Below are 11,464 nucleotides of genomic sequence, written 5' to 3' on the forward strand. Positions count from 1 at the left end.
TTTGGTCGATTATTTAATATCTCTAATATTATTCATATCCTAAATTATTAAGTAAAATATAATTTTTAGATCTTAGCCAAAAAAAAAAATATATATATATATAACACATATATATACACATATATAATTGTTAGAAAATCTAAAATGAATGCGTGTAAATTTAAAGATATGGTTGGAAAATTTGAATGTCTTGTACGTATAATTTTTTTTGCTATCCAATAAAATAAATTTGATTTTTTTTCTCACTCTATAACAGAATGGGGAAAAAAAAACTTACAATCACAAGTAATAGCAGGGTAATAAAAATTAGTTTCTCTTTGTTAATAATAGGAAATTATAGTCCCAAACACTAAAACTCATATCCGAATTATAAATCGAAGTTAAAATCTTGATAAATATATAATTGAGGTCCTTAAAAATAAATAAATAAATTTATTCAAAAAAATAAAAATAAATAAATAAATTAACATTTGGGGACACCGGTTTATTTATATCGTTGAAGGAATTAATATGTAATCCACAATATTATAATAATATATATTTATCTGGATAACCTAGTTAAAGTTTATATCCTTTAAGAATGCTACTCCAAGTAAAAGTCAAGAATGAAGAATCCCACTTAGATAATACTGGCTAGGAGAGCTGAGTGTGTATATATATATATATATATATATATCCATATGCACTAAAGCCAAAACCAATCCCTATTCCAGGGAGAATAGGGGAGAGATTGCAGAGAAGACGAAGATTGATAAAGATTATTTGACTTTCCTCTAATTCCATCCAAGTATCTTCTTTTGCTATCTTTGAGGGTGAGAATGGCAACAAACTTAGATAAGTATATGCACCAAGAACTAGTTTCATGGCATTATTGTTATTAAATAACATTAATTCTTTGTTTTTCTTTTTGCTTTAGAGAGGAATAGTAGTGTATTAGTTAAATTTACTTTTAAACAAGAAGAATCCGTCTTAAATAATACAGAAAATCTATAGACAGGTTATTTGGCTTCATCATATCCTGCATATATCCAAGATTCTTGTTTTCATGTTTGGTCACCATGAAATTTCCAATGAACTCTGTTTTATTTGTTTGTTTCTATTAGTTTGCTTTCTCTTTTCTTTTTTCAATTTTAGCTAGAGCGCATAAAAACTAATAATGTAGTAGTTTTCTGATGATTAAACAATCTAGATGAACAAGTTTCAGCTGTACAACAATTCAAATATTGAGCAAGAATGCTTCTTTTTTATTATTATTTTTAACCCAATTACACTTACAAGTAATAGCGTAATGATAAAAGTTGGTTTCTCTGTGAACATGGACACTGCAAACACTAATGTGTCTGTTTTCTCATCTTAAATCTTAATTGACTCAAATCAACTTTAAGATATAAAGAGATTCAAGTACCTTTTAGTTTGACCTTTTTGTTAAGATATAAATAGTATTAAAGTATTAGTGACACAGGTTATGCTGAAAAGACTTAACTGCCCATTACTAATGATATATTTTGTGCCTTGGTAAAAATTGTATTCAATACGAGTGGCCTTGATAATGGTGGTGAAGCACCATACAAATAAGAATATTTTTGAGAAAAAAATTATAAAAGGCCGTAAGACATTTTGGTATTAAGACATAAGCTAAAAAAATTTACTTTTTCAATTGAGGAAAAAAATAATCGTAAAATAAGTATTAAGTGATAAAAAAAAAACATAAAATATCTTCTTTTTTTTAATCATTTATCTCGAACTCATTTGGTAATAGTGGTGGATCACCATAAAAATAAGAATATTTTTCAGAAAAAAATTATAGAATGCGGTAAGACTTTTAAGACATTAGTTAAAAAATTTTACTATTTCAATTAAGAGAAAAAAAAAATCTTAATATAAGTATTAAGTACTAAAGAAAATCATAAAATATCTTTTTTCTCTCTTTTTTTTTTTTTTTAATCATTTGCAACAATTTTTCTCTTTATACGTGTGGATGTGATAGCAATTGAGTCAATTTTTAATTTGATATAAAATATATTAAATATCATATTAAGATAATCAAAGCACCATATATAATATTTAATTTTATTAGTGGGTTACTATATAAACCTCGTATCCGAATTCAGCATGTAAGTTGAAATATTTGATAAATAATTGAGTTCCTTGAAAATAAATAATCGAATAATTGGTGACACCGGTTTATTTATATCGTGGATGGAATTAAAATGTAATCCACAATATTACAATAATATATATTTAAGTGGTTATAATAATATATATTTATTTGGATCATCCAGTTAAAGTTTATATCCTCTAAGAATTCTTTTCCAAGTAAGAGTCAAGAATGAAGAATCCCACTTAAGTTAATACTGGCTAGAAGGGTCGAGTTTATACATCCATGTGTATTAAAGCCAAAACCAATCCTTGTAAAAGCACAAAGAAAGGTAATGAAGATTATCTTCACTGCCATGCCTACCTTATTCTCTCAGGAAATCTTCATTGTAAGGTTGTAATTCAGCTTTAAAGAAAGATTTCCAGGGAGTATAGGGGAGAGATGGCAGAGAAGGCGTTGATAAAGACTATTTGACTTCCTCTAATTCCATTCAAGAATTTTTTTATTTTTTTATTTTTTTGGGGGTATTTTTGAGAGTGAGAATGGGAACAAACTTAGATAATTATATGTTCCAAGAACAAGTTTCATGGCATTATTGTTATTGATTTAACATTTATTATTTGTTTTTGTTTTTGCTTTAGAGAGGAATAGTAGCGTATTAGTTAAGTTTATTTTTAAAGAAGAATTCCTCTTAGATAATACAGAAAATTTATAGACATAGGCTATTTGCCCTCAATATCACATCCTGCACAAGTCCAAGATTCTGGTTTTTCTGTTTAGTCATCAAGAAATTGAATAACCTCCACAATGAGAAATTTACAATGAACTCTGTTTTAATTGTTTACTTCTATTAGTTTGCTTTCTTTTTTTTCTTTTTTCAATTTTGGATAGAGCACATAGTAACTAATAATGTAATAATTTTCTGGTTATATTTATATATATGCCACAAATTAACAAGTTTCAGCAGTATAACAATTCAAATATTGAGCAAGAATGTTTTTCTTTTTTTTTTTCTTTTTTTTCTTTTTTTCATTATGAAAGATATGTAATAATATGATATTAAAACATATAGAATGACTTTCTCAATCACTTTGTTTCATCTCAGTTTTCTCTTTCTTCTTCTGTCCTAAGCTCCTGTCACAGATTAAGAATTCAGTCATTTACAAATTCCTTTTCCAACTTTGAACAAAGAGTGGAGTAGGACCCTGGGGTTTGGATTTGGAGATGAAACGACAAAATACCTTGCGTGTGGAGCAAACAGATTTTTGGCCAAGTTGTGAGCCTCCCACATTTTTATTGAACAAAATATAAATATATATATATATATATATATATATAAATGAATAAATTATCAAAATAGTTGGCTTGCCTGCCACATGATTGGCCTGGTTCTCTGGATAAATTATTTATTTGATTATTTATGAAGTGGAAAAATATCTATTTCATAAAAATGCCAATATCAGTGATAAATAATAATAAACAATAATTTACATTAAAGTGGGACACGCAATTGAAGTTTAAATCTTTTAAAACTATTTTCACACACATGTTAATTATGTGTGATTTAATTCTCATTTTAGTCTTAACCCGCGAGCACCACAAACGAAGAATCCTTACACAACAATTAAGTGAAATGGTCACACCGTCCGAGTTTGTCGCCTATAATGTCTAGTTTGTTCAATCATGCATGAAATATACATTATTATTATTATTATTATTTTAATGAACAGTTTATTTTCTTTAAAAAAAAAAATTGAACAATTTATTTTATTTATTGGTGACCAAACATAACGCAAAACCAAATAACCTTTCTTTATAGATTTTCTTGGGTGAGAGAATAATTAATTAGGGGCTGAATAATTATTATTCATAAATAATTATTAATATTATTTATAGTTACCTACTAAAAATAAATATTACATATGCTAAATTTTTAACTAAAATTTAATTTTTTTTTCTAATACTGTGCTGAAATTTAAAGATAAGTTTGGAAAATTTGAAAGTATCCAATGCAATAACATTTTTTTCTCACAACATATATAAAGAAATAAATAAAAAATTGGTGACAGCAGTTTATTTATGACGTGGAAGGAATATGTATATATTAAACCAAAAATAAATATATACATATTCCTTTTTTTTCTTTTTCTAATTTAAAGAAAGAAAAAAGTTTTTTTTTTCTTTTTTCTTTTTTACCCAATTGCAATTACAGATACAAGTAATAGCAGAGTGATAAAAATTAGTTTCTCTTTGAACATGGACAATTATAGGAAACTATAATCCCAAACACTAAAACTCATGGTATCCGAATTCAGAGTCGGAGTTGAAATCATGATAAATAATTGAGTTCCTTAAAAATAAATAAATTAATAATTGGTGACAGCGGTTTATTTATAACGTGGAAGGAATTAATATGTAATGCACAATACTACTCCTACTAATTGATTATAGTAATATAATAATTAAAGTGAATCACCTGGTTAAAATTTATAACCTTTAAAAATTCTTTTCTAAGTAAGAATCAAGAATGAATTAGAATCCCACTTGGGTAATACTAGCTGGAAGAGTTGAGTTTATATACCTATATATATATATATATATATATATATATATATTAAGCCAAAACCAGTCTTTGTAGTAACTCAAAAAAAAAAAAAAAAAAAAAAAAAAGAAAAGTAGTGAAGATATCTTCACTGCAATGTCTGCCCTATTCTCCCAGAAAATCTTCAATAAGGTTGTTTTTTTTGGGCTTTAAAGAAAGATAAAGATTTTCTGGGAAAATAGTGGGAGAACTCGCTGTTGTTATTTTGGGGAATGAGAATGGCAACAAATTTAGACAAATTATATGCATCAAGAACCAGTTTCATGGCACTCGTAATATGCTTATTGTTATTGACTAACATCAATTAATTCTTTGTTTTTGTTTTAATTTGCTATATGTACGAAGAACCAGTTTCATGGCACACGTAATTTGCTTATTGTTAGCATTAATTCTTTGTGTTCGTTTTTGCTTTAGAGAGGAATCGTAGTAATAGTTGAGTTTATTTTCTAAGAAGAAGAATTCCTCTTAGAAAATCTATAGACATAGGTTACTTGGCTTCTGGTTTTTCTGTTCTGGTCACCAGGAAATTGAATAACCTCTTGATTGAAGATTTCTTGGCTGAGTCAATAAGAAATTTCCATGAATTCTGTTTATTTGTTTGTTTCTATTAGTTTGCTTTCTTTTTTGGATTTTTTTAGAGCACGTAATAGTTTCTGATGATTAAACAAACTAGGTGGTGTATATATATATATATATATGCTATAAGAAACAAGTTTCAGCAGTGCAACAATTTCACAAATTAAGCAAGGATTCTTTGTTTCCTTACCTTATGAAAGATACCTAATATGGCATTAAAAACAGATAGAATGAATTTCTCAATCACTTTGTTTTACTTCAGTTTCCTCTTTCATCTTCTGTTCTAAGCTCCTGTCATAGATTAGGAACCAATATCATTTACAAATTCCTTTTCCAACTTTATAGAAAAAGACATTCAAAATAGTTTGTTTGATTACCCTGAAGCTCTTAGACAACGAGAAAGCTGATAGAGCTGCACAGTCTCATTGGTAATATGACATACAAGAAGAAAGTGGTTTCTTGGCCGCACCATCCATGCAAATCTCATGGACACAGCTGAATAAACGCACAGCACTGCAAAACACAAACCAACCAGAACTAGAATATAATTTTGAAAAACCAAATTAATCTTATTTGTATCATAATATGTATTAATTGATCATTTTTCCATACCTGAAGTCATCTTGGTAGATATAAGTTCTGGGGGTTTTTTCATGTCTGCAATTCCCTGTCAGAACCCATCACAATTTGAAAACAAATTAAGACATAAAAAGAAAAAAAAAAAAAAAGTGTACTAAATAAAAGAGTTGTAGTATTTCAATTCAAATTATGTGAATCGGTCATGGATTTGTTATTACAGCTATAGGAATGCTCCAGTTGCAGAAAGGACCCCAGAAATGAGTTGTCTTGGGACCAACAGGACTGTTCCAAAAAGTTCTGAGGATTTCCATTTATAACCTGCATATAATTCGACCCAATCCATAAACAAAATGGGGATTTTACCAATTCTTGTTAATTACCACAATTTACCATGTTCTACGAGCAAAAGTTCATAGGAAAAAACTTAAAAATTTATCGGAGAGATGGATTTTCATCGCCCTTCTGACCTGATCATAAGGTCAACTTGATCTTTCCCACGTTCAATTTTTTTTTTCCCACACAAGTAGCAAAAATAAGCCAGTGATGACAATAAATATTGCTTCTTAACACAACAAAATGGATACTATTTAATGAATTACGTCTACCCTCTTTCTTGTTTCAATGATATATATTTCTTTCTCTTATATCCATGTATAACAAACTTTGAAAACTTTTCAATCTTTCAGATGTTTTACAAACTTCTTTTAACACCCAAAATAAATAAATAAAGCAGAGAAACCGAACCCAGAAAAAAGAGAAAGAACTTTATAAAATAAAAAAAATAAAATAAAATTAAAAAAATGAAGAATAGTCGATTCTGTAGTAATGAGATGAAGAAAATCTTACCAGATGGAAGATGCAGAATTTAGGCTCAGGCTGTTAAAAGAGCCTAACCTGATCTGAGTTCCGAATATACTTCCAAGTTCCAACCCTTCAAGTCAAAGTATCCCCCAACGATCTATCAGACCAGGATCTATATAATATATATTTATATATATTCAAGAGCAGTTAGGCTGATTTGTAAACTTTTCTTCGTAGCATTTAATAAATGATTTTGTAAAATTAAAATAAGAAAGCAATGAAATGGAGAATATTCTTATCCACTCTTTCCGACCAAGCAAGTTGTTCAGTATGTATATTTCCCAAAAAATAAAAAATAAAAAGGTTGCAACGATTCAAAAATTTGCAATTCCATATAAAAGGTGTTACCAGGATATGCATTGGGAATATAACCAATCGCTTTCTCCATTGCTTTACTTGAAACAATGAATATTATTTACCCTTAAAAAAAATACTAAAATAATGAATATAATGTCTTTTGTTTTTTTGGGTAAATAATGAATGCAATAATGTCAATTGTCTTGAATTTTGCACCTACGTCTTTAATTGTCTTGCAAAAGAAAAAATAATATTTTGAATGGTAGGGACACTCGAGAACAGAGTTTATGCTAACTATCAAGGAGTCTGACGTGTAAATTATGAACTTATCCTTAATATTAATTCTGAACATTTCATTGACCATAAAACCAGGAAACAATTTTATTTTTTTTTTCCAAATTTGTGGGATCAAATTTGTGTGGAAAGTCAAATGGAGTGCGCTGATTTTGATTAACACATCAAATACCCATGTTTTAACTTTTTAATTTTGTGTTATGTTGTGGCCAGGAAATACAAATCCAGTCTAATACTATATTTTCAGTTTCAACAAAGATTCAAAGTTTTTGGACCATAAAATATTGGGAATTCCTAACTGAAATTTCTAGATCATTAAACCAGCTTTCTCTTATACTATAACTCAAAGTATGAGTCAACCTTAAGGCAAAATTTAAATTTATGTTCAAGGTATTATCAGTTTTTCTCTTTAAAAAAAAAAAAAAAGAAGGTATTATCAGTTTTTTCTGATAATACCATTAAATTCCTCACCTAATCTCTTGTTTGTCCTAAAATCGTGTCCATTTTTTTGTTTAAACAAATCACCTATTATATAAATTATTTAAAATTCTTATTATACAAATTATCTAAAATTCTCTACATCCCTGTAATTATATAAACTCGTACTTTCATGAGCAAATCGGCAACTCGCACCCATTTTAAGACCACTAAATTCCTCAACCGTCCCCTCCAGATGTGATTGGTATTGCTACTGTTTCATTTAATTGGCCTCTATGCTGCCCTTACTTCTCATGCTTACAAATACAGTGACTCTCTTGTGGGCTTATTCGTGGGCCTAAAGCTGTTGTGGGTATTGTCGTGGGCCTACTAATTACCAACACAAGGAAGTACTTCGCATTTTTTAACGAGCCAACCTGAAGTTGGTTTGTAAAATGTCAAAATTTTAAAGAGAAGAAAACAATCCCAACGTTTGGATTAGTTTCCTTAACATTGTACACTAATTTCTGTTTACATCAGAAAAGAGATATTTTGGGATACTCGGATTAGTCACTTCAAGAATATTAATTTGAGAAGCATACCAGTATCTCACATAATAACTTCGTATTTTCTTTCTTGGTTCTTTGTTTCTTTTGGTTCAGAAAACTTCCATGCAAATACATTGCCACAATTCTGTTAATAAGTAGAGAATTCTAGTTTTACAATGAAAAATCAATGTTGATGTATATGCCCAAAAAAAACCAAAATTCTCTTATTATTCTTTACCTGCAAGACTGCAACTGTTTATGATTACTATGATCTGTTTGAGATTCTTTGAACGTGTGTTGGATGTCTCCGTGAGTAAATAATTAAACTTTGTGATATTATGTAAATTTATGAGGAAACTAAACTGTGGTCTTTTTACTGGTGTTAATAACAAGTTTAACTTATGTGCTTCTATGACATTGATCTACAGGACACAAATAAGGTAACACTAACACAGTTCATAATTAATTTTTTAGCGAGAATAATTAAGAGTCTAAAACTGCCATGGCAAATGGTTTCTTTCCGTTGTTCTTTAATAATGGTTAAGGGCTCTTGCCAAAAAAGTAAAATAATAATAATAATAATAACAATAATGGTTAAGATAGTAATAGCAACCTCTCCATGTTAGCTCTCCAAAGCTTCTTTGAAAAAATTGGTCCAAGTTTTTCTATTCGAGAAAATGCTTTTTATTAAAAGCAAAAATTATCACTAATCTATTATTATTATTATTATTATTATTTTTTTTGGAACATTGATTTTCAATTTTAGACTTATTTGTTTTAGATAAAAACTTTTAGTTTCATTAAACGTATCGTTACGTTTTCTAAAGGCTTCTTTGCGAAGGAAGATTTTGATAGACCATTATTTTTTCTATCGAAAAATTGGGAGCACATAATAATGATTAGTAATGTAATAACTTTCTGATGATTAAAAAAACTAGATGATTATATAATTTATATATGCAGGGTCATATTTAGCAACAATTGTATAGTTTTTTGCTTTATGAATTGTTTGGATTATAATAATAATTTTTCAAATTAATATTTTTATTTCGTTGAAATATTATTTTTGGAAGATCAACTTAATAGCATTAATTCCACATTGATTGGAGATGGTAGAGAGACAAAACTTGGACATATATGAGTTATGATTTTGAAGTTGGTTTTTTGAAAAGTCTACATCGGAAGTGAGTGAAGCAAATCAAAATTCTATACATATATAAATTAAAGTTTTATTGGTTTGAAGAGAGATATCTACACACCTTTATAAACGACTATAAGAATATAGACTAATTAATTTATTCTCTTTAAAATATATTTTATTTAGTTTATTGTTTTTAGTTGAAATTTTATTTTAAAAAATTCTTATTTTGAAAAGTTTTTATTTTAAAAAGTCCTTAATTTTTATTTTTTGATTTTATTTTTTTGAATTATTACAGGTTTAAAATTGGCACGCCTACATATCTAGAAGACGACAGATTGTTGAAAATTTTCTGACATTATTCCAACATGAATACATAATATGATATTAGCACATATGGAATGAGTTTCCCAATCACTTTGTTTCACTTCAGTTTCCTCTTTCTTCTTCTGTTCTGAGCTCCTGTCACAAATTAAGAACCAAATCATTTACAAATCTCTTTTGATAAAGCGGCACAGTCTCATTGGAAATGTGGCACACAAGAAGATGGTAATTTGTCGGCCGTACCATCCACGCAAACCTCATGAACATAGCCGAATAAACACACAGCACTGCAAAACAAAAAAGCCAACCAGAAAAAAAATCCTGAAAAGCCAAATTCTTATCTGGATTTGTTTGTATTGTAATGTATTAACCATTTTTTCATACCTGAAGTCATGTTGGTAGATATCAGTTCTGGGGGTTTCTTTGTGTCTGCAATTGCCTGTCAAAACCATCATATTTGAACAGAAAAAATGAAATATGAAAAAGATGATTGCATAAACAAACTAAGAGAGAAAATAAGCAAACAATTATATTTCAATTTATGTGAAATTGTCATGAAGTTGTAGTTACAGCAATAGTTATGCTCCAGTTGAAGGCAGGACCCCAGAAATGAGTTGTCTTGGGACCAACAGGACTGTTCCAAAAAGTGCGGAGGATTTCCGTTTATAACCTGTATATAATTGGATCAAATTCGTTAACTAAACGAGGATTTAACCAAAAATACCATGTCGTACTAGCTACAGTTCATTGGAAAATAAATTTCATAGTTTTATAAAGAGATAAAGGGGTTTGATTTTCATTGCTCTTTTGACCTGATAAAGTCAGCTTCACCTTAAATTTTCCAGATAAGCAACAACAATAAGCCAACTGATGAAAATAACTACTGCCTCTTAACTTAACTTTGGATCAAAATGTGAAGCTGTTTATGAATTATGTCTACCTTCCTTTTTGTTTCTTACTCTCTTGAGAGTCTAATTTAGGTCAACCCTATAATGATATGTTTTTCTTTCTCTTATATCCATGTATGACCAACTTTGAAAACTTTTCATCTTTTGAGACTTCATGTGTTTTTCGAAGTTTCGTTAAACAATCAACAAATACTTCATAATTATGTATGTTTACCATAAAAATCACTCCATAAACACACAGAAACGAAGACCAAAAAACAAAAAAGAAAAAAAAAAAAAGAGAGAGAGATAACTTTATAACAAAAAAATTCACAGAAAAGTGCATGAAATCTCACTAGATGAAAGATGCAGATTTGAGCTGTTCAAAGAAGCCAACGTGACCTGAGTTCGGAATATACTTCCAACCCTTCATGTCAAAGTATCCTCAAGAATCTACGAGTTCAAACTAGTAAGGTTGTTCTATAAACTTTCTCTACATGAACCAATCGTTTTCTCCATTGCTTTAGAATATGATAACATCATATATCTTCAATTTGCACCTACACATATCATTGGCTTGCAAAAAGAAAACAATATTTTGAATGGTAGGGACACTCAGGATACGCTTTATGCTAACTTTTGTTGGGACCTTTTTATTAAAGTACATAGGGGTAGATTATGTACTTATCCTTTTACCTTTATGTAAATTCTGAACAATCTACTTACGTTGGCCGTTTCATTGACCATAAACCAGGAAACGATTTGTTTATTTGTGGAATCAAATTTGTGTGGAACTGTAGTGGAGTGCACTGATTTTGATTCACCAATCAAATCGGTTTTATC

At 28.8% G+C, this 11,464-nt stretch overlaps 2 protein-coding genes across 2 annotated transcripts; both read right to left on the minus strand.

Moving 5' to 3' along the window:
- Positions 1 to 5,360: 5,360 nt before the first annotated feature.
- On the minus strand, positions 5,361 to 7,024 carry LOC107415183 (mitochondrial pyruvate carrier 1). The gene is made up of 5 exons (XM_016023470.4): positions 6,702 to 7,024; positions 6,074 to 6,173; positions 5,889 to 5,943; positions 5,654 to 5,789; positions 5,361 to 5,567 (listed from the first exon to the last, which is right to left on the minus strand). The coding sequence occupies exons 2-5, from the start codon at positions 6,164 to 6,166 to the stop codon at positions 5,516 to 5,518; spliced, it is 336 nt and encodes a 111-aa protein (XP_015878956.3). The 5' UTR covers positions 6,167 to 6,173; positions 6,702 to 7,024; the 3' UTR covers positions 5,361 to 5,515.
- A 2,678-nt stretch (positions 7,025 to 9,702) lies between these two features.
- Positions 9,703 to 10,397, minus strand: LOC125421845 (mitochondrial pyruvate carrier 1; the record flags this gene model as incomplete). Its single annotated transcript, XM_048471612.2, has 3 exons — positions 9,703 to 10,021; positions 10,119 to 10,173; positions 10,305 to 10,397. Coding segments are annotated over 3 exons (294 nt in total), but the record flags the coding sequence as incomplete, so codon positions are not given.
- Positions 10,398 to 11,464: the final 1,067 nt, after the last annotated feature.

This window comes from Ziziphus jujuba, chromosome 4 (genome assembly GCF_031755915.1).
Source record: "Ziziphus jujuba cultivar Dongzao chromosome 4, ASM3175591v1".
Lineage (NCBI taxonomy): Eukaryota > Viridiplantae > Streptophyta > Magnoliopsida > Rosales > Rhamnaceae > Ziziphus > Ziziphus jujuba.